The sequence below is a fragment of the Bufo bufo genome, chromosome 5 (genome assembly GCF_905171765.1).
Source record: "Bufo bufo chromosome 5, aBufBuf1.1, whole genome shotgun sequence".
Lineage (NCBI taxonomy): Eukaryota > Metazoa > Chordata > Amphibia > Anura > Bufonidae > Bufo > Bufo bufo.
The window spans coordinates 51,744,711-51,769,323 of NC_053393.1; the positions used below are offsets into that span (position 1 = coordinate 51,744,711).

Below are 24,613 nucleotides of genomic sequence, written 5' to 3' on the forward strand. Positions count from 1 at the left end.
GTTCAATCAGTGCTGCTAGGTACACACCGTTTGAAAGGGGAACACCAAGTTGTCAATATAGTCACACGTTTCCAAGAGGACTGGCACAGCACAGCTCCAGAAATGGTAAATTATGAGGAATACGATGATTGATTAACACAAACATGACTGGAGAGGTGTCAGATCTTCTTTAAGGGGGCAAGTGGTTGATAATACTTCTCACGCACACTAGGCTCTCTCCATAAAGAAAAAGAGTACCCTGCCAGACCCCAACAAGGCCTCTCAGCTAGCAAAGCCTATTTTCTCTGCTTAAAAGGGTAATCATTTGGAAAGAGCTGTTGGCAGATGAGATACTGGCTTGGCTATTATCCAAGTTATGCCTTAAAAGGGTTATCCAGTATCTACAACAGCCCCCCCATGTGCGGGGCCCCCCCGTGGGAATATACTTACCTGGCCCCTGCTCCCTGCACCGCTCCTGCTTCTCCCTGTACATGGATGACAACATCCAGTGTCGGGGAAGGGCGGCAGCCAATGGCAGCCGGGGACGACCCTCCCTAGCACCGCGGGTGACGTTAGGGAGGCTCTTCCCCGTCCCCGCCTGCCATTGGATGCCTCCCCCCGACTCCGGATGTTGTCATCCATGTACAGGGAGAAGCTGCAGCGGGGGAGCAGGGAGCGGGGTAAGTATATTCCCACGGGGGGGCCCAGCACATGGGGGGGCTGTTATAGATACTGGATAACCCCTTTAAGTCCTGTTTAAAAGGCTAAGCCTTGAGTTTGGATAGCTATGTTACACCCAGTGGTGTGAGACACTCCGTTTTCCTTTCCATTTAGATTTGTACATCTTTTTCCCAGGGGGATGTTACATGTTCTATCTCTTTTTGAAAAATTTAGGTTCAATTTGATTTGAAACAAATTGATTTGCTCATCTCCACACGTAAAGCATCTGCTTATCTGACGCAACCCTATGTATGGCATCATCATTATTATATAAGTGAAAGGGGAGGTGGGGGTCCACTTTTTTACCCTTCCATTTAAAAATGAGGTTTCCAAAAATAGACAATCCCTTTAAATCATAACGTGTAAGGCCTCTTTCACACGGGCGTCATGTTTTTGGGCCGGATAAGATGCGTTGCGGGAAAATTCCAGATTTTTCAGCGCGAGTGCAAAACATTGTAATGCGTTTTGCACTCGCGCGAGACAGAAGTTCGGGTTTGGGATCGGTGTTGTGTAGATTGTATTATTTTCCCTTATAACATGGTCCACATCCCGATCGTCTCCTAGCAACAGTGCGTGAAACTCGCACCGGATCCGCACCTGCTTGCGGATGCTTGCGATTTTCACGCAGCCCCATTCACTTCTATGGGGCCTGCGTTGCGTGGAAAACGCACAAAGAGGAGCATGCTGCGATTTTCACGCAACACACAAGTGATGCGTGAAAATCACCGCTCATGTGCACAGCCCCATAGAAGTGAATGAGTCCGGATTCAGTGCGGGTGCAATGCGTTCACCTCACACATCGCACCCGCGCGGAAATCTCGCCCGTGTGAAAGGGGCCTAAGTCAGAGCTGGATCCTGTTCCTCGCTCCTGAAAATATTTATGAATGCTATGGGTAAAAGCTGCTGGGCGCAGAGCGGCTGTTCTACAGAAAAGACTGCATGTGCTTAAAAAGTATTCATATGGGTCCAAGGAATGAAATGTGTAAAGTCTACTCAGCCTTAATCTAAACTGTAAATCACTGTCTGCTCATTACTCCGTGTCCAGAAGAAGAGCAGAGACATCCACGCTTGGACTGAGACCAACATTGCGATGTTATTCGCATTTCATTTCGTCTCCCTCTTTGCTGTGTCTGTGAGAAGTCGCTTTCTGACTCGGACCACACTGAGGGGCTTCTTACTTTGTATCTTTGAATAGGGGGCACTTCATCTAAATTCTGCGTCTTTCCAGCCATTGCTGCCTATTTACAGTCATTGTGGCGGGGGAAAGGATCGCCATTGTGCTCTTTGATTTTTCAGTGTCCTCTATCCTAAAGGTAAGATCCACCTTCGCAACTATTTTTTTTATTGCTCCAACACATTCTATAACGGAAAAAAATAAGATATTCTACAAAACGTCTTAATAAAATATATCTTAAGGTGCCCATACACCGTCACGTCGTCTGACAACTACGGTATCTCTCTGGAAACCTGGCCAATACCCACAGAAAACCATCTGGGGAAGACTTGGACAGTACGTTGTTGGAACTGTGTTCTAAAGGCTGTTGGAAGTACTACAACCCTCATTTTACACTAGAGCAAACAGCTTCTTCTGTTAAATCCTGGTTACTGAATCCTACACGATTCGCCGGACATTGCACACCCTACATGCCCTGCCATGCACCCATGCAAATGTTGACACCAAGGGCACCCCAAACTACCATCAGGCAGGAGCCCTAACACTGGGTGTGCCCCAAGAGAAGAAAGAGTGCACCCTGCTATCACTGCACTGGCCCAAGGGAGCAACTGAGGGAAGAAAGCCAGAGCTACTACCACTCCCATCCTCTGCTCCTGCTCCTCACAGGCTTACTGAATATCTATCTCATATCAATGTATCTATCAATCTACTTTCTTTCTTCTTAATCAACTATCCATAGTATCTATCTATCTATCTATCTATCTATCTATCTATCTATCTATCTATCTATCTGTCTGTCTATCTATCTATTATCTATCTATCTATCTATCTATCTATCTCATATCTATCTATCTATCTATCTATCTATCTATCTATTATCTATCTATCTATCTCATATCTATCTATCTATCTATCTATTATCTATCTATCTATCTATTTATTCTATCTATATTCTATCTATCTATCTATCTCATATCTATCTATCTATCTATCTATCTATCTATCTATCTATCTATATATCTATCTATCTATCTATCTATCTAATATCTATCTATCTATCTATCTATCTATCTATCTATCTCTCTCTCTCTCTCTCTCTCTCTCTCTCTCTATCTCATATCTATCTATCTATTTATTCTATCTATCTCATCTATCTATCTATCTATCTATCTATCTATCTATCTATCTATCTCATATCTATCTATCTCATATATCTATCTCATATATCTATCTATCTATCTATCTATCTATTATCTATCTATCTATCTATCTATCTATCTATCTATTATCTATCTATCTCTCTCTCTCTCTATCTCCTATCTATCTATCTATCTATCTCATATCTATCTATCTATCTATCTATCTATCTATCTCATATCTATCTATCTATCTATCTATCTATCTATCTATCTCTCTCTCTCTCTCTCTCTCTCTATCTCATATCTATCTATCTATCTATCTATCTATCTATCTATCTATCTATCTATCTATCTATTAATCTATCTATCTATCTATCTATCTATCTATCTATCTATCTATCTATCTCTTACATATATTTAAACACAAGCCATGCATTCCATTAGAAGAGCATACAGTACATAGGCAGTAATAGACGCAGTGTCTTGGACTGGATGCCAGGGATGCCTATACATAAGAAACATAACCCTTTTTGTCTGGGCGCGCTCCCTCCGTACAGTAGTGGAGCCGGTGATGCTTATACAAATTGCTCCCATAGACAATCACATGCATTGTTGTTGACCAGCAGCCTATAACGGCTACACAACTAATGCCCTATAAATGTTTGCGGGGTGTTCCATCATGTTTGAGTGAATGAATCTATCACTGTGACAGCAAAAAATGAGCAATTTTCCTTTATCAAATAAAATGTAAAACACATGGCGATACTTTCCTAGGCTTTTGGAAGGGTTCCTAGAACAAAAAGATGTGGAAGAACTGGCTACTTGTGTCTGCTGAGAGATTGTTTTTTAGGTGGTGACCCAGCGATATTATTTTCACTGTGCTGTACACCAGATCTTATTTAGAATTCTATATTTCTTGAGATAAGGGGGCATATGAATTTATGTAATTGACCTGAGGTTAGTCCAAATAAATCATACATCTCAAGCCTGTTTTCTCCAATGTAATGTTCGCTATTCCTTTAGTTAGATTACTCATGCTAAGATGTAGTCGATGTAAAATAAATGTATATGACGATGTAGGTCAAAAAATCATAGCTAACATACACGTTAGCAGAGTTGTAGGGTTAATGATTCTTTCAGAAAATAAAAACTTGAGTTGTCCTGAACTGCATTGTTAGTATCGTAACCCAGCTCTCCTAGGGTGGTCTGCTCCTACTGCTATCCCGTTTACAAATCCAGCTCTGCTATGCTCATTCTTCACACCCTGCTGTAGCAGCAATGCTCATGAGTGGCGTGGTGGATCTATGGATCTAAGTGCATTCTTGGATGGGCCCCTCTGGTCCTTTGCTCTTGTAGGTTTTGCCTCAAATCACCTTGTTTAACGTTTGCTTCAAGTACGTTTCTCGTTTCAAGTGATTCCTGGTATTTGTGATACTAATGCATATCTGTCACTATGTTCTGCCTTGTCCCTGTTCCTGGTTATGACCCTTGGTTACATTCTTGACCACTGGCCAAAGGCTACAAGTACCACGTCATGTCCTGCCACAGGTTACAGCCCCAGGGCGTCCACTTCAGCTCCTGTTGTCTTTGTTTGGGCCTCCAGTGCATGGAAATGCCCCTATACTGGACTTTGACAATCCCCCAGTTATGAACGTTGGCTTTCCAGAGCCCTACCTGTGTGTGGCAACTCTGCTATTCCACAGTTAGAAACTCAGCTCTCCTTTCCACAGTAAGGGCTCATTCAGACGACCATATGTTGCTTTCTGCACCTGATCCGCAATTTTGCAGATTAGATGCGGACCCATTCACTTCTATAGGGCAACACCGTGTGCTGTCCACATCTTTTCTTCCATCCCACGGTCCCGCAAAACAAGTAAAACAAGTCCTATACTTGCTGGTGTAAATCAGGACGTGGCCCCATTGAAGTCTATGGGTCTGCAAAAATGCTAAATGCAATCCATTTCTTGCAGACATGCTGAACTGTCCGCAAAAAAACGGACCCGCATTTTTGCGGACAGCAAAAAACACGGCCATCCGAATGAGCCCTAAGACAATGAATTATATTTTTTTAGTAGTAAAAACTCACGTCTGGTTTCCATAGTAAAGAACTTTGGCTCTGCTAACCTATCCTATTTGTTCTTGGACAGCTCAACTCTTACAATTTGTTAAGGTGGATCCACTGCGCCAACCACCCTGAGTGGTGGGTTGCTGGACACCAGAGCAGAGTACCAGAGGAACCAGGCTAGCTTGTGGTCAGGAACAGGCTGAGATCAAAGTCCAGAAAGGCAACTGTCAGAATACTGATGTGTAAACATATAGCTCGGATAGCAAGCTAAAACAGACTAGCAGAACCTAGTAGGACCTGTGTTGATCAGGCCAAGAGGGAGAGAGACAAGCAAGGAGAACTAATGAGCTAGTCATCATATGGACACTAAAACACAGAGGAAGGAGAGAAAGGGTGTAAGCCTTGCTGTGCTGAACCTGAGGTGAGATACACACAACTAAGCTTCTGTTCAGACATATAGACCAGACACAGACACATAGCAAGTGGATCAGTGGACATAGGCTGCTAGTGTAACACTGACTACCTAACCGACTGTATCTGCATTCCAGTGTTGCTGTTGCAGCTGCATTGCCAAAGAATCCACGTTTTTTCCTTGTAATGTTACTTCTGCTAAATCATAGTCCAAAGAAGTTTAAAAGCACTCGCCTGCTATCCTCCCAGGAAGCACGGAAATGCCTGAATCTCAGCATGCTGAACAACTTGAAAATAAAAGAAGTGGATCCAGCTTCCAATAAAAGCAGTGACCTTTATTTTCCAGTGATTAAAATGCAATGGACACAATACATCCTTGTCTACGCATTTCGGATCAAAATATCAAGATCTTGTGATCCAAAACGCGTAGACGAGGGTGTATTGTGTCCATTGGATTTTAATCGGTGGAAAATAAAGGTCACTGCTTTTATTGGAAGCTGGATCCACTTCTTTTATTTTCAAGTTGTTCTGCTAAATCCTGACCTCCTACTTTATGACTGTGGTATCTGCAATAAAGTAACATTTAAATGTAGCAAAGGTTTTGCTATTGACAAGATTAAGTACCCATCCATAGGATAGATGATAAATATATAATCTCTGGGGGTCCAACTGCTGAGATTCACACACGGATGGTGGTTCCAGAGTTCCATGTGTGAACAGAGTGGTGGTGCTCATGCTCAGCACTGCTCCATTCGAACAAGTAACTTGTGGATACTGGCAGGGCCAGCGCCACCTGTAAGGCGACCTAGGCAGCCGCCTAGGGTGCAGTTTAAAAAGAAAGCGTTGGTTAAGTGGCGGCCTGGCCGGTCCACGCACCAGGCGGCTGCCGCACTGCCCGGGCTGGCGCGTCTATGATTGTGCACCGCCCGGGCGCAGCCTGAAGAGAGGGACTGACAGGAGGGAAGCGCCTCTAATGTAGCGTGGCCGAGCTCTGTTCGGTCCGCGGTACAGGAGCTTTTGTTTCCTGTACCCGCCCGGACTGACAGGAAGTGCTCACTTAGTGTACAGGAAACAAATGCTCCAGTACCGCAGACCGAACAGAACTCGGCCATGCTACACTAGAGGTGGGGGGGGGGGGATGAAAGTGACAAGGGAGGGGGGGGAGGAAATGAGAGTGACAAGGGAGTGGGGGGGATGAGAGTGACAAGGGAGGGGGGGAATGAAAGTGACAAGGGAGGGGGGAATAAGAGTGACAAAGGAGGGGGGGAAATGAGAGTGACAAGGGAGGGGAGGAATGAGAGTGACAAGGGAGGGGGGAATAAGAGTGACAAAGGAGGGGGAGAAATGAGAGTGACAAAGAAGGGAGGGGGGAATGAGAGTGACAAGGGAGGGGGGAAATGAGAGTGACAAGGGAGGGGGGAGAAGAGAGTGACAAGGGAGGGGGGGAGAAGAGAGTGACAAGGGGGGGGGGGGGGAGAAGAGAGTGACAAGGGAGGGAGGGAGAAGAGAGTGACAAGGGAGGGGGGAGAAGAGAGTGACAAGGGAGTCCCCAGAGCCAGACCAAGAGCCAGACTACAGCCAGCCAGAGACCAGATCATCTTATTGTCCTGGTGGTAAGTAGACAATGCAATATGTTTATTATTTAATTGTTTAGTTATTAATACTACATTGGAAACTAATTTACCTCACATTAAAAGGACACTATGGTCCCAGAACCAGTACAGTTTAATGTAGTGGTACTGGTGTCTATAGCCTGTTCCTGCAGAGAACAGACACTGTGCAGTACTGGTGGTAAAGGAGCACTATAGTGCCAGGAAAACAAACTCATTTTCCTGGCACTATATAGTTGTTCAGCCACTCACCTTTCTCCAGCGCCGGCACTGGGAACTCTTCTCCCCGATCCTCCTCTCAGCTGCGAATGCGCATGCGCACGCATTCAAAACTATGTTCCGCGTCTTCCCACTGTAATTTTCACAGTGAGAATCGCGAAAGCACCTCTAGCGGCTGTCAGGGAGACAGCTACAAGAAGCTTGATTAACCCTAAGGGAAACATAGCAGTTCTTTTAATTTAAATGCTGAGAAAGGGGTGGAACATATGTGATGTCATGATATGGGCAGATCATCTGATAAGGAAGGGGGGGCGGCGGCAATTTTTATCTTGCCTAGGTGCGGCAAAAATCCTTGCACCGGCCCTGGATACTGGTCTAGTGATGATTGGGGTCCTCACAATTCCCCAGCAATCATACACTTATCAACTAACCTGTGGGGAGATGATGCATATTGTTAAAGGAAATACCCCTTTAATAAGTTTTCCCCTTTGGATAATGGAAACTGAAAGTTTCAGTGTTATGGCAGATACTATGGAGGTCATTTATTAAGACCAGCGTTTTAGAAATTGGTCTTAAAAACCCCTATATCTGGAGGTGGATCTGCCAAAGTTATGAAGAGGCGCCAGTCTAAATGTAAGCCAGCTCCCTTGCTGTCTTACATTTAGACAATTTTCTACGCCTAAACTAGACATAGAAAAGGATGATTGAGATGGCCTACCCCTTCCCATGCCATGACCCCTTTTTTAGACTTGGCGTAAGCGGGGAAAAGTCGCCGATTTAATCTCCGCCAGAAATACGGGTAATATAGGCATATTTCTGGATAGTAAATTACCTCCTATGACTATTCAGATTGTCAAGAGTATGGTTCTCAGAATAGCAACTAAGCTATGCTTAGGGCCACCCCCTCCTTTCTACATGATTGTAAGAAGGAGCCCCTCCCTATGAAATGTCTGGTTAGTGCAGAGAACCTTGTCCCCGACTCATGTATCACTGCCTGTAGCTTTGTGATCAGACAGTAATGTTGAGATCTAATACTTCCTCTGACAGTAAGACATAGTGAAAAGTAAACTACATGCATCTACTATTTCCTGGGACTCGGCATAAACTTCAAAAAAAACTGCAACTGATTTATTCATCTGGCCTGAAAATGACAGTGCTGCAGTGCACGGGAAATGCAGAGCCTCATGTTTCATTATGTTTGTATACACGGCTATATTAATCAGATTATTCTAGCTCTTTATACATCGTATGTACCTGGGCGGGCAGGATAAACAGCCCTAAATAAATAGGGAAGCAAAGAATAGTAAATAGCAAACACATTATGACTATTCTAGTAGTAGTATGAAAGTATGTATGAATACAGTTAGATGTCCACCGAAACGGCAAGATTCATGTCCTACACTATGTTTCTCAAAGTAGTTCTTATACTAGTTGTAATAATAGTAGTTCTATGTTTCTATGTTTCTATGTTTTTTTTTTTTTTTTTGTTTTTTTTTTATACCTTGAAAAGCGGTAGAATTCAGAATTTCTCTAATTCTAATGTTTTTTTATGGTTCTGATTTGGATTCCAAACTGAGATTGGGAGGACAAAGATGTATCTCTTCTTGCAGCCCGGCTGGTTTTGTGCCTGATCTAAGTGAGCTCTTGTCATCATCTATTTCCTGGTTGGGGGTTAAAAAGAAATGAGAACCGGCAATGATTATACATTTTTAGTCCTGGGAATATTTTTTGCCAGTGACCCAATTCTGCTATCATAACTAGAGATGAGCGACTCGAACCTGACAAAGTGGAATTCGTTCTGAATTTCAGGAAAAATTTGATTCGCACCAAAGCCGAATTTCCCTGTGATTCGTTGTAACGAATTACATTTTTTCCTAAAATGGCTGCTGCACGTGTGAGGACATGGAGCAAGGAACTCTGGGAAGGCGATATCACCCACAATACCATGCATGCAGACAATCAGCAGACAGCCAGCCCTGTGATGTCACAGCCCTATAAATAGCGTCAGCCATCTTAGATTCTGCCATTTTCCAGTGTACTTAGTGCAGGGAGAGACGTATCTGCTGGCGCTAGGGACAGTGCTAGGAAAGACTTCATTGTGCAAAAAAAACAAAACTATTTATAAGTGCAGGAAAATATTATTAAAGGCGCAGGGAAAGGATAGGGAGGAATCATTCCACAGCATTTATGTTGAACAGTGTTCAGTAGGGGAGGTTACAGCTCGGGTAATAGGAACAATCCCATTACACCTTGCTGCACTGACTGGGGATCCAAATTGACATTATACAGCTCTGTAATTCCAGCAAACCGTTCTTGGTATTGGGGGGCAAGTGCTGTTTGATACAGCCATTAACAGGGTTTATTACAAGGAAATATTTCTACGTCTTATTTGCCCTTGTGCAGTGCAGTGATATGTTCTAAAGCATTTTTTTGGCTTGTATTAGTGGGGAAAAAAGGGCTTATTAGCCGTTGTGTGGTGAAGTGCGAAAATTACAACCCTTTTTGTCGTGTATTAGTGGCAAAAGTAAAATATATTTGCTGTTCAGCGGTGCAGTTATATGTTCTAAAGCCTTTTGAGGCACGTATTAGTGGAAAAATAAAAATATATTTGCCGTTCAGCGGTGCAGTTATATGTTCTAAACCCTTTTGTGGCACGTATTAGTGCAAAAAATATATATATTTGCCTTTCAGCGGTGCAGTTATATGTTCTAAAGCCTTTTGTAGCGTGTATTAGTGCAAAAAGAAAAAACATATTTGCTGTTCAGCGGGCAGTTATATGTTCTAAAGCCTTTGGTCAGTTTTAACCTTATGACTGGCCAAATAAGTGAAGTGTGCAGTGATTGTAAGAGCGACGCCTGTCATCTGCGTGTCATACTGACTCACAATATTGTTTCACTACCACAGCAGACTCCCTATGCGTGTTACTGCAGGACACAGTGTTTTACACCACAATAAAGGCTCTCTGCAGCCCGGAAATAGCCGTTTTTTAACGCGAATCACCACGAATAAATTCGGATCCAACCAAATTTTTTCAAAAAATTTGGCGAACCGGCTGAATTGAATTTTTGAAAAATTCACTCATTTCTAATCATAACTAGACTTTTCTTGCTATGCTATTCCAGCACCCAGACAAGATAGAATGGTTTATTGGTGGTTCTTTTGGCATCCAGCACTTGGGAATGTGCCTCACCAGTTACCCCTATTCCCCATAATGTTTTATTGTGTGCAAATCCCTAATATCCACTCAGTAGATCACCTCCTGCTATGAGACCTAAAGCCAAAATGTCACTGACCTCCTTCTTTGGAGCAGAGTTTGACCAGGTTGTGCACCGTGTCCATCAGCTCCATCTGCTGCTTCTGTAATATGCTGTTGTTCGTAGTGGCTTTAGTCAGCTGCTTCTCCAGCTCTTGAATGATGTAGTTCTGTCTGGACACTAGACCTTGCAATGTCTCCTTCTCTATCTTCAGTGTATCCAGTTCCACTTTATGTCTGACTTCCATTTCCAAAATCTTGTTCTCCAACAAGCTGTATAAAACAAAAAAAATCAAAATGTTGTAATATATGGTAAAGAAAGAATGCTAACAGACAGCTGTAACAGACTGACAGAAAGTTCTGACCCCAACTATAACCGGTAAATGGGTTGTGCACGTTTGGAGGGGGGTGGCGAGCCAATTCCCCTCCTGCCCAGACCTGCGAAGAATAGCATACTGACCTATTTCCCGATGCCAGCCACCAGCACCTGCACTCTTCAGCCTCCGCTGCTCTGCTCGGGTCCCTGGATGTAAACCTCTGGTTTGACGCCGCTGCAGCCAATTGCGTTCGGTGGCTTTGCAGCTATGACTCATTCGCCGACTCAACTCCAGGACTGGTGTGGAAGAAAGCAGCTATGTTTTTCTAATCCTGGAAACCCCTTTAAACTCTATAATCAATATAAATCTAGGAAATGCCAGTTTTACAGTGACAGCCCAGGGCTTAACAAAGACCAACTTAGGCCTCTTTCACACTTGCGTTCTTGTCTTCCGGCATAGAGTTCCGTCGTCGGGGCTCTATGCCGGAAGAATCCTGATCAGGATTATCCTAATGCATTCTGAATGGAGAGAAATCCGTTCAGGATGCATCAGGATGTCTTCAGTTCCGGAACGGAACGTTTTTTGGCCGGAGAAAATACCGCAGCATGCTGCGCTTTTTGCTCCGGCCAAAAATCCGGAACACTTGCCGCAAGGCCGGATCCGGAATTAATGACCATTGAAAGGCATTGATCCGGATCCGGCCTTAAGCTAAACGTCGTTTCGGCGCATTGCCGCATCCGACATTTAGCTTTTTCAGAGTGGTTACCATGGCTGCCGGGACGCTAAAGTCCTGGCAGCCATGGTAAAGTGTAGTGGGGAGCGGGGAGCAGTGTACTTACCGTCCGTGCGGCTCCCCGGGCGCTCCAGAGTGACGTCAGGGCGCCCCAAGCGCATGGATCATGTGATCACATGGATCACGTCATCCATGCGCATGGGGCGCTCTGACGTCATTCTGGAGCGCCCGGGGAGCCGCACGGACGGTAAGTATACTGCTCCCCCGCTCCCCACTACTACTATGGCAACCAGGACTTTAATAGCGTCCTGGGTGCCATAGTAACACTGAACGCATTTGGAAGACGGTTCCGTCTTCAAATGCTTTCAGTACACTTGCGTTTTTCCGGATCCGGCGTGTAATTCTGGCAAGTGGAGTACACGCCGGATCCGGACAACGCAAGTGTGAAAGAGGCCTAAGGCTACTTTCACACTTGCGTTTTTCTTTTCCGGCATAGAGTTCCGTCACAGGGGCTCTATACCGGAAAAGAACTGATCAGGTATGTCCCCATGCATTCTGAATGGATAGTAATCCGTTCAGTTGGCATCAGGATGTCTTCGGTTCAGTCGTTTTGACTGATCAGGCAAAAGAGAAAACCGTAGCATGCTACGGTTTTATCTCCGGCTAAAAAAACGGAAGACTTGCCTGAATTTTTTCCCATAGGAATGTATTAGTGCCGGATCCGGCATTCAGAATACCGGAATGCCGGATCCGTCCTTCCGGTATGCGCATGCGCAGACTGAAAAAAAGGTGAAAAAATAAATGCCGGATCCGTTTTTTCCGGATGACACCGGAAAGACGGATCCGGCATTTCAATGCATTTTTTCGACTGATCAGGCATTTTTAAGACTGATCAGGATCCTGATCAGTCTTACTAATGCCATCAGTTAGCATACATTTTGCCTGATCCGGCAGGCAGTTCCGGCGACGGAACTGCTTGCCGGATCTCTCTGCCGCAAGTGTGAAAGTAGCCAAACCTGTCAAATAATTTCTGGTAGGACATATTTTTGGGCTGGTCCTATTGTTGGGAACGCCCCCCGAATCTAGCTATTTATAGTAGAGAAAGAAAATTTCATAATATAGTGTATTGAAACTCAGACTTTTTGAGGTGAATAGGACTGAGCTTCAATGATGCACACAACCGGTGGACAGATGTGGTGCTGTTTTTAGACGAAAGCAGACATATTTTTTATAATCCTGGACAGTCCATTAGTATTTCTCTTAATGCGATAACCACCCTATTTCTCCTCTCCTGGTAGAAGTGGGCTGGTCCTGCTTCCTGCAAGGAGTTCCTGTCCAGAGACAGAAAAGAAGAGGAAGCACATTGCTGAGCTCCTACTCCTGCTACAGAGTCTCCAGAGAGAACTACTCAAATTGTCCTCAAGTGAAGCCTTGAAAAGATAGAAAGCCGAGTGAACTTCTATATCCGGCATCTGCCGACACTGCTGTGAGGTGAGGGACTACAGAGAAGACACCCATCCCATCACCAGATTACCAGTAGGCCGGTATAGTGCTTCACTGCAGCCATCCAACTTGCCATATTCCTTAACATCGTCTGCATTTGAAGTTCTATGTTGAGCTTAGTAAATAAAACTTTTATACGTTTAATTCTTGTTCCTCAATACTACACTTCCACTGCACCGATCCCCAGGGATAAACAGCCTCAGGGAGTGCACCGTGAAACTACCACTCCCATCGCTGCACATGCGTTTTTTTTTTTCATTTTTGACCTTGAATTTACATCTCGAATTGGAAGCTCCTTTTCCTCTGTTCCTTGATGAGATGGAGTTAAGTATTTGAAGTTCCCCTGGGGTCCTATTAGTTTTCTGGCTTACTATTATCCCCTATTATGTTTTCCAGAATATAAAAAACTGCAACGCAGCCCATATTACCTTTCCTTTCTGAACTTACGGGATGTGCCTTGTAAAACACAGGCTCGCTGACTGCTACTTCTTGTAAGGAGCCTCGGAGCCAACTCCATTGGCATCAGTCAGAGGATGGTCACAGCACTCCGAAGTGATGACGCTCCGTTATTTTCCTGCATACTCACTCGCCCATACTCCCTTATTGCTCACATATCAAAACCAGCTGTTTTATTCCCACTTCGGCAGGGTATTAGTGCATATCTTTCGGTCTCTTTACTAAAATGCAACAGATTGTCTTTTCCCCATGCTACATAAATCCTTTGCAAGGCTTCGATGTTATACAATGCGCTCCGTATAATCCACCGGAGCTACATCACATACTAAATAAGGGACTTGCTGACAGTGCAATCAGGTACGGAGTCTCCACGGCAGAGCTATATGTAATGAGCCGCGTAGCATCTAATACTTCCTTTCTCTTTGGTCACTTAATAAAGAATTTTCTAAAAGAGAATGCGTCAGCAGAAAATGACCTATTGTTTAAATTAAGTGTTGGTGATTTTTTTCCCCCCAATTTACCATGCCACTACAGTGGCTTGAACAAGTATTCAGACCCCTAGAACTTTTCTGCATGTTTTCACGTTACACCCACAAACTTAAATGTATTTTATTGAGATTTTATGTGACAGACCAACACGAGTAGTAAGTATGTGTGAATTGAAAAAAGAATGATACGTGGTTTTCAAACTTTTTAATAAATGAAAATCTGGAAAGTGTGGAGTGCATTTGTGGTCAGAGGAACTTCTGTGAGTCCCTGGAGGAGAGGTCAGTAGTGTCCTGGGATAGCCCATAACATCCTAATACTGGGAGTTGTAGTTTTGTCCTACTGTATCCCCTCCATGCAATGTTCACTTATGCCCTACAATAACATTATGGGCATGCTAGAAGTTGTAGTTCTCTCCTCTTATAATATCCACTGATGCTGTATAATGACTGTCTGGTAATGCTGGGGGGTTGTAGTTCTCTCCTCTTTTACCGCTCCATGTAAGGCCCACTAATTTTCCCCTGTTTTACACTGCCGGCAGTAGGTTATCGGAGTGCCCGCTGGCCCCATTGTACCCATAGAGCTCCGGCATGCCGTACTCCGCCAGCACAGCTTACTGGAACTGGTGCCGACAGTATGAAACAGGCCTAACCTGATCATGATGAGACTTGAAGTTCTCTTATCACGATTATGATGTTATGTAGCAGCTGAGGTGTTTATTAGGCTTTGTTCACATCTGCGCTAGTGACTTTCACTGTTCTGCTGTGTTATAGGAGCACAACAATGAAAATCACTGTATTGCCGGATCTGGCTCATCAAGACATGGGGGCCCAATTCAGATTCTTGCTATGGGGCCCAATGATTTTTATCTACGCCCCTGTTTAAAGGGCTTGTCACATAGGTACTGTAAAAAATAAAAATGTGCAGATGAATATCATTGAATAACGCCGTAGCTATAATACATTTTTCAATTACATGCAGTTACAAAAGTATTCAGATCCAGGTGCAGATTTGAAAACTGTAGAATATTTTTGTGTGGTACAACCCATTTTATCAAAAAATCAGGGTGCATGTTCAATGTTTATTTTATGTTTTAGACACTTTTTTGTGCCTCACAAGGGGTGAACTGGAGTGAACGATAGGAATATCGTTCATCCTTACGCCCCCTCATCTTCTACACTAAGCATAAAACAGTGCAATGGTTTTGCCTGTAAAGTTCCTTGAAGTTGGCCATAGATGAATACCTTTGCCCTTGATCTGATGAGCATGTCAATATTTCCTTTTACAGTCAAGACGCTCAGATATTTGAAATGATGGGTTTCCACTTTGACATATCCATCGTAAATGGACTAATCACTAATGCTACTTTTCACCTCAAAGGGCCTTATCTTTGGAGTTAGTTGCTACTATATGAGTCTTGTCTGTGATCAGACGCTCAAACACTGAGATTTTCATATTGATGACCTATTCTCAGGATAGGTCATCAATATCAGATCAGTTGGGGTCCGAACAGCACCCCAGCCAATCAACTGTTAGGAGAGGCTGGAGCTCTGTGCATGCTTAGGCCTTCTCCTACCTGTGATGGCTAACCTCCGGTACTCCAGTTGTGGTAAAACAAAGACTCTCAAAATATACACTTGCTTGTCTGTTCTCAGAACTCCATAGAAATGAATGGAGCATGCTGGGAGTTGTAGTTACACCACAGCTGGAGTGCAGGAAGTTAGCCATCACTGTCCCTAGGCCATGTGACATCAGTTTGTGTTCTTATGGTCCATGTTCATTGGTTACATTGCCTAAGCGCACCTCAGTCCCATTCAAGTGAAGCTGCAGAGGTGCCAGGAGTCGGACCCCCCGTCGATCTCATATTGATGACCTTTCCTGAGGACAGGCCATCAATATGAAAATCCCAGAAAACCCCTTTAAAGACTTATGTTTCAGTAGGTTATTGGAGGCCTCCATGTCAAGTATACGAGACGTGGTTACATAAATATAACAATGGACTGTTCTTGTAAGCTTCTGATTTCTGTATGTAAACTTTTAGCATAAAAGTCCAGAACATAACATATTTCATTGCTTAATTGCACGTATAATGTATAATCCACCGGTGCACTATTCGTTCTCTAGGAGTCAATCTCCAGACATCCAAAGCAATTTCCCAGTAGGACAAAGACAACATTGTAGACCTCATATCATTCCATAACCAGGTTTTATTATTTGTAAGGACAGACATTCATTTAATTCCTCCTTTATGATCTCAGCAGGGGCATTACTTGAAGAAAACGACCTATATCCATATAGTTATAATCCATACATAACAAATTCCAGGTGTATGGGGCATTGAACAATGGCACCTGCTCAGAAGAATAGTCCCATACCATTGATGACCATAAATCTTCAGTCGTACAGCACAATTACACTGTAAACCCCCTGTTGGGAGGACTTCCTATCGACTTTGCAGCAAACCATGACTAAGAAACCTAGAAATTTCTTCCAGCAGACAATAACACTAAGAACATATGGTTATTCTGCACAATGAAATCCAATATGGAAAAATACTTAAATCAAGTGCTTTTATGAGAGTTGCTTGACCATCAATAAGCTACCCCCTACCTATCTATGAAAATCCATTCTAATATCTGCAAGTGTACTGGCTCCTTCTTCCGGCTGACTTTTACATTAACTCTTTTATGTCTGCATAATTTAATTTATGTATTTTAATTTCACTGTTTTTACATATCCCATAGTCCTTCTATGTACACATTTTGATATGGGGGGAAGACTATCATCAAAGAGGCACTCAATAGTTATTGCTCATTTTTGCTTTAGTTCCCCCTTCCTAAGATTACATCTCCCACATGACTCCTGATGGTGGCAATAATTACAGAGTTTGTGGGAGAGAGAATTCAGCACTGTCCTACCATCTTCATGGTCACACAGGAAAGGCATATGTCCACCACCATGGTAGTAGCACCAGGGCTGTTGTCTAGTTTATTCGATTATTTGTGAATATTACATTTGGGAGGTTATTGATATACTCTACAAAACTGCCTCTGTTACAGCCTGTTGTAAAAAAAAAATCTTTTGATGCTCCCAGGACCATAAGAAAAAGAAGAAGACAGTACATCAAAGCAAGCCACTGGTTGTAAAAGAACATTCTGAAAATTGGTTGACAGGTCCTAATGATTTTGGATTTACTAATCATGCTTATGATAATGAGGGAAAATTAATTTGACTGACTGGATTTCATCTGTCCAATGGCAACACAAGATAAACGGCATCAGAGAAGTCTGGACACTACTTGGCCATGAATGTTAAAGGAGTCATCAAGAATTCCATAATGCTTTCCTTCAGAAAAAGAAGTAGGTATTTCATCTTATCCCCATTTACTTCAATGGAGCTCAGCTGTAATAAAAGACACAAACCATGTATAGGTGTGGAGCTGATGAACACAGCCAGATTTTTCTAATCCTGAATGATATCTATGGCTAAGTTCATACTTCTGTCGGGGTTTCTCTCACTTTTGATAGCAAAAATGGAGTAGCAGCTAACAAAGTATGGGAAACCTTGGAGGAACCCAAATAGACAACATTTTAAGTTTGTTGGGCATCATTTTAATGTATTGTAAATTTCATCAATCATGGTTAGTGTTGATCGAGCACCAAAGTGCTTGTGTGCTAGGGTGCTCTGGCCGAACACATCAGTATTCTCGTGTGCTCTACTGAGCACAATGGAAGTCAATAGGAGAACCCCAGGCACCCCCTGCTCGGAAGAGAAGTGGGTGTCTGGTTCACAAAAAAATAGGTTAGAAATTGATGGAAACCCCATCAAAATGGTTTGGAAACAGCATTAAGAGGATGGCTGGATGCATTTTGGAGTCCCATTATCTATGACATACAATAGACAACCACACAAAGGCTATATTACAAAAGCCAGGTATGTGGAAGCCAACAATCTATCCATGAGACAGATAACAGCCAGCATACCTTACAATAGCAGCCTTGTGCACTATGAGGTATTCCAAACCAGCTCTCATCTGACTGAGAGCCAGTAAGCTTTAAAGTTGCTTCACATCTGTTGGATGGCTTGGGTGGACCTGTGCACCTAGATCAATATAATTAGGGTGACAAAAAGTTTTCTGATTATCCTAACATAATATTTAATAACCTTTCTATACAGTTTTGTCATGTAAAAACTCATTTGCATAAACATGGACATATGGGAAAGACATGCAAATGAGCAGAATCTGCCTTGTTTTTCAGCTGAAAAACCATTTGCATGAAAAATTCGCGATCTACACTCATGAACAGCGCCATCTATTGGATTCATAGTCTTGTCAAAAAATTATGAAACCAATAGATGGCGCTGTTCATGAGTCATGAACAGCGCCATCTATTGGTTTCATAGGTTGCATAGTCTTATGACAAGATTATTAGTCTTTTCATAAGACTATGAAACCAATAGATGGCGCTGTTCATCTTGTTGGGGCGCTAGTAAGTGTGGGACCCTGCTCAACAGAGTCCACACACCGTGTAGCACTCAGCCTATAATAGCCTGCGCTAACACTGAGGTGTAAATCGGATTGCTGCTATCATTCACACATCTTCTAGCACTTTATATGAGGTAATATAAGCTTGCTAGGGTGTATCTGAGGACTATTGCCCTGCTTGTAATGACTCATGAACAGCGCCATCTATTGGTTTCATAGTCTTATGACAAGACTATGAATCTAATAAATGGCGCTGTTCATGAGTAGTGTAGATTGCGAATTTTCCATGCAAATGGTTTTTCAGCTGAAAAACAAGGCAGATTCTGCTCATTCGCATGTCTTTCCCATATGCCCATGTTTATGCGAATTCGTTTTTAGTAATTAGTTTTTACATGACAAAACTATATAGAAAGGGTATTGAATATTATGTTAGGACAATCAGAAAACTTTTTGTCGCCCTAATGATATTGATCTAGGTGCACAGGTCCACCCAAGCCATCCAACAGATGTGAAGCAACTTTGAGGCTTACTGTCTCTCAGTCAGATGAGAGCTGGTTTGGAATGTCTCATAGTGCACAAGGCTGCCATTGTAAGGTATGCTGACTGTTATCTGTCTCATGGATAGATTGTTGGCTTCCACATACCTGGCTTTTGGCACATAGCCTTTGTGTGGTTGTCTATTGTATGTCATAGATAAAAGGAGTCCAAGACGCATCCAGTTTCTTAATGCTGTTTTCAAACCATTTTGATCGGGTTTCCATAAATTTCTAACTTTTTTTTGTGAACCAGAGCAGGGGGTGCCTGGTTTGATGGTCGGGTCTCCCATTGACTTTCATTGTATTAAATTGTACTCGAGCACCCGCAGTATTCGGCAGAACACTGCAATGTGCCGAGCATAGCAATGCTCGAGCCGAACAGCAGTTCAGCTGAGCACGCTCGCTCAACACTAATCATGGTATCATTACTTGTGCTCTGAACAGAACAGAGCCTTCATTGACTCTAGTAGGTCTTTTCGCCAACAGTGTTTTAGCTTGGCTTTTCTTGACTGCGGCAAAAATTTAGTTTGCTCCTCTAGCCTTGTGTTAATATATAATGAGCAGGGCAGGGGTGTATCTAAAGGCTCATGGGCCCTGGTGCTAGAGTTCAACTTGGGCCCCCCTTCCCTCAGTGGTTTGTGGCCAGGGGCAGGGAACCACACAGCCTTTGGGCTGCCTGAGGCAAAAATTTAAACAGCACTCCTTCTCCATGCCAATTTTTTGACCCAACACCTTCTCTCCAGACAAAGGTGTAACTTGACCTACATAAACTTTCTATAATACTGGTGTCTTCTTATGTGGCACAAGGGTCTTTGGACCCCCTCAGGCTCCTGGGCTCGGTAGCGACTGCTACCTCTGCACCCACTATAGCTACACCCCTGGAGCAGGGTGAAAGGCTATGTACATCGTTGGTGGCATTTTTTTATTACCTTGTACTCACATATTTTGAGCTAAAAATAATTTTTTCAATTAGTCTTTAGAAAAAATAATGAGCCGTTTTCCCTAGCAGGATCTGTATTTTATTTCTGCTCCCTCAGGCAGGGAGCTGACGGGCTCATTATGTCTTATATCTAACCTTATAAACACCTCAGTTCTTATCTTACTGATACGAATGTGACTTAAATAAGTGTTTATGACCTTTTAGTAATTTAGAGATAAGGGTTATTAGGTGATCGGCACAAAGTGAAAGTGATAGTACTATTCACACAGCTAAAAAAAACAGTAAACCCTTTGTGACAGAATGGCTCAATATTTTTAATAAAAACCAAAATTAGTAAAATGCAATCATGAAAAAATGTGTCCCAGAAGGTGTACATAGCCTTTAAGTGGCTTGTTGGTGTCTCACCCTGCCCTTGAGCCACATGCCCTGATAATGATGATGTTAGACAGTGCATACTATATGTATTTACTATACTTTCAGAACCTACAGTACTTATATTGACATATATATTGTTCTTACCCTAAAAGAAAAGCAGTTGAGTTCATAGTAAGATTTAATTTTCTATTTTAGTTGTAGATTTCAACAAAGAACAATATATTTTTTATTCTGATCATACTGATTTAAAGTGTGCCCCTCAGAAAACACATCTGATACATACAGAAGTGTTGTCTCATGTAAAGCTATGACTATGGATTATCACCTGTCGACGACGTAGAACATGAATTGTGTTCGCTTGAACATTTATGAAAGCTTCTCCCATCTCAGTGGTTACTTCATGTTTGCTTAATTAATCTGTGTAAGAGGAAACAGATTTAGAGAACACACAAGTTGCTAGATGTCCCGGGTGCTCTAAAAATGGAATGTGGGTTGTCTGGGCACCAGACCTTCTGCTTTACAACATTAGTTTGCACGGTCGAAGTATTTATATACTTAGAAGAGGTCTATACATCCAAAACCACACAAGTGGTTCTCGGTTAGTTGCGGAAGTATAGAGAAAAAATAATAGTAAAATATTATTAACTTCTTCCAGTTCTCCAGTCGAAGAGATGGGGTTAAGAGAAATTTTTGGGTGACCTCTATCTCCTATAATGTCCCCTGATCCTATGTTGGGCCCCTGTGTTGGCATGTCTGCTGTTTCTTTTGATTTATTGTTGTGCTAGTGGTGGCTACGTTTTAACATTTATGAGTTTTTGACTAGCAGGAGTCATCATGCCGCTAGAAAACTGGTTGATGGGCATACAATGGCAGTGGTGTTGGGGTATTTATATACATTTTTTTTTTTCTTCAGGTCAATGTTAGCTTCAAGAAGAAGCACACTCCTTTTACACTGTCGGCAGCTGATCCACATAGATGTCTACAGAACATGTTCTATTGAACGCTTATACAAGTAGAGACCCCCCAACAGAGTGGAGAGGGTGTCAGCAGTAAGTTTGTGTTGACGTCACTGATTATTTTGCCCTTCCTTTGATCCGTCAGAACAATAACCCCCAAAAAACGGATCCTGTCTGTGGAGCATTCGCCTTTACTCAGTCAGAATTTGGTCAGTAATCCATCAGTATTACTAAAGCCAAAAAAACCAGGAGTGGATCCAAAACAGAGATGACACATGAATGGAATATTTGCATGTCTTCTGTGTTTTTTACCCACTCCTACTTTTGGAGAACAAATCATAAGCCATTTCTGATGCAAAATAGGGACCATGTCATGCAGGCCTTACAACTGTTACATAGACAGGATCCATTGTGCATCTCATTTTTCCTTTCTTCTGACAGATCAGAAGAAGGGTCAAATAAATGATGATTTCAGGCAGGACGAAAGGCAAAATAGTGGCCCAGTCATAAAGTGGGGAGGGTGGGAACGGCATGAGAAGTGTGGAGCTGGCAGCAGCAGCAGCATGAGGAGACCACAGAGTGGCACAATGACAGAGTGTGGAGGTGGCGGCAGCAGCAGTATCAGGAGGAGGCCACAGGGTGGCTAAATGACAATGTGGAGGTAACAGCAGCATCAGGAGGCCACAAAGTTGCACAATGACAGAGTGTGGAGGTGGTGTCAGCAGCATTAGGAGTAGGTCACAGGGTGGCACAACGACAGTGTGGAGGTGGCAGCAGCATCTGGAGGCCACAGAGTGGCACAATGACAGAGTGTGGAGGTGGAGGCAGCAGCAGAATCAGGAGGAGGCCACAGTGTGGCACAATGACAGTGTGGAGGTGTCAGCAGCATCATCAGGAGGCCACAGAGTGGAACAATGACAGAGTATAGCGGTAGGAGCAGCATCAGTAGACCACAGAGTGGCAAGGTGACATAATGTGGAGGTGGCAGCAGCATCAAGAGACCACAGAGTGGCAAGGTGACATAGTGTGGAGGTGGCAGTAGCATTAGTAGACTACAGAGTGGCAAGGTGATATAGTGTGGAGATGGCAGCAGCATCAGGAGACCACAGAGTGGCAAGGTGAAATAGTGTGAAGGTGGCAGCAGCATCAAGAGACCACAGAGTGGCAAGGTGACATAGTGTGGAGGTGGCAGCAGCATCAGGGGACCACAGAGTGACCCGGTGACAGAGCGGGGTGGTGGGTGGCAATACCAGTACCAGCTGAAGATGGTGGTGAAAGAAGGAGCACTTGGTATCAGATGTGTGGCATCAGGCGGGTGGCAGCATCAGAATAGTAGCTGAGGCAGGTAGCCAGAAGAAACCGGTCTCCTTTGTCAAAGTGTTGGTGTGGCACCATGGATGATCTAGTCTGATGCACCAGGCATTAGTGGGTGGAAATCCTGGCTGATTCACGCCTGACTCATCTTGACAAAGGTCAGTCTCTCCACATTTTGGGTGTACAGGCAAGTTCTTTTTGGGGTAACTATGGCACCCGCTGCACTAAACACCTGCTCAGATGCCACACTACTGGCCGGGCAGGATAGCTTTTCCAGGGCAAACTCTGCCAGCTGTGGACACAAATCCAGTTTGGCTGCACAGTAGTCCAGTGGATCTTCAATGTGGGGTGGCAGGGTGCTGTCCAAGTATGCCACCACCTGCTGGTTCAGGTCCTGCTCCAGGTCTGGCTGCTACTGGTGAGTAGTATCTTCACTAGGCGGGTGAAAAAAGCTGCTTGTCAGCGACTCTAGACTCAAGTTGCTGCTGATGGAGCTGGAACTGCTCCTACTCCCCCCACCCTGCCACAGCAGCCATAGCAGAGAAATTTGAGCGCAGAGGGCCCCCCCGGTCAGACCTGAGAGAGGATGGAAAATGGATTAGATAGGCAGCGGCCAACTGACTACATAGGATGTCTCTATAGTAGTTCTGTTTGTCCTGTCTCTCAGTGGGTGTAAAAAAGGTCCCCATTTTGGACTGGTAGCGAGGGTCCAACAAGGTGGAGAGCCAGAAGTCATCCCTCTGCCGAATGGTGACAATTTGGCTGTCACTACGCAAGCAAGTGAGAATACAGGGACTCCCTGCCTCCATCTCCACTGCATACTGCCACGGTGTGTCTGGGTCCTTTGTCTCGTCTTCCTCATAGCCCTGTAGCTCCTCTGGCTGCTCCTGCTCCTCGTCTCCTGTCACCTGTGTAGAAAAACCACCCATTTCGCTACACATTGCTTGTGCTCCAATGTCGTCGTCTTCCTCCTTCTCCTCCAAGAGGAAGCGGCGGATGTCTCCTCCACATCTTGGCTGGCCAGTAGCTGCTGACTGTCCTCTAGTAGCTCGTCCTCGCTGTATAATGGAGCTGAGCCCACAGCATATAATACTTCTCTGGCTGAGGGAACAGAAAAGGACAGAGGCAGGTTGAGGACAGGTGACGGCACAGGGCCTGCTCCTGGGCCATGCCAACTAAGGGTTGTGTCTGACGAACCCACCGACTTTTGGCTGGGGGTGTCTGATGTTACTTGGGACGTAGTGGATGACCAAGACAACCATTCAAGAAGCGCTGGGTTGATGGTCAAGACACAACCGCTAGATAACACCGGGAGCTCAAGCCTCTCGCTGCGACTCCTGCTGCCACGCCCCCTTATTCTGGTGTGACCTGTGCCTGTGGCAGAAACATTTAGGCCTCTGCCACTCCCCTGTGCAGGGCCTGGCACTTCTCTGTCTGACATACTGTTAGATCAAAAAAAATAAATAAAGAAAATTAAAACACCCCAAAAAGTCTGTAATTTTCTCACTTCACCACACAACGGCTAATAAGCCCTTTTTCCCCACTAATACACGCCAAAAAGTGCATTAGAACATATAACTGCACCGCTGAACGGCAAATAGGCCCTTATTTTCTTCCACTTATACCTGCCACAAAAGGCTTTAGAACATATGACTGCACCGCTGAACGGCAAATATATATATTTTTTTTGCCACTAATACACGCCAAAAAGGGCTTTAGAACATATAACTGCACCTCTGAACTGCAAATAATATATATATTTTTGCCACTAATACACACCAAAAAGGGCTGTAATTTTCTCACTTCACCACACAACCGCAAATACTTTTTTATGTGCCACTAATACACGCAAAAAAGGGCTTTAGGACATAGAACTGCACTGCTGAACGGCAAATATATATATTTTATTGCCACTAATAAACACTAGAAAGGGCTGTAATT

At 43.7% G+C, this 24,613-nt stretch overlaps 1 protein-coding gene across 1 annotated transcript in view; it reads right to left on the reverse strand.

Annotated features, from left to right (window-relative positions):
* Positions 1-24,613, reverse strand: part of ANGPT1 (angiopoietin 1) — a 349,933-nt gene that overhangs the window by 112,565 nt on the left and 212,755 nt on the right. The window contains exon 4 of the mRNA XM_040432391.1: positions 10,611-10,843. Coding sequence (XP_040288325.1) covers positions 10,611-10,843 — 233 coding nt within the window. The remainder of the gene's footprint in view (positions 1-10,610; positions 10,844-24,613) is intronic.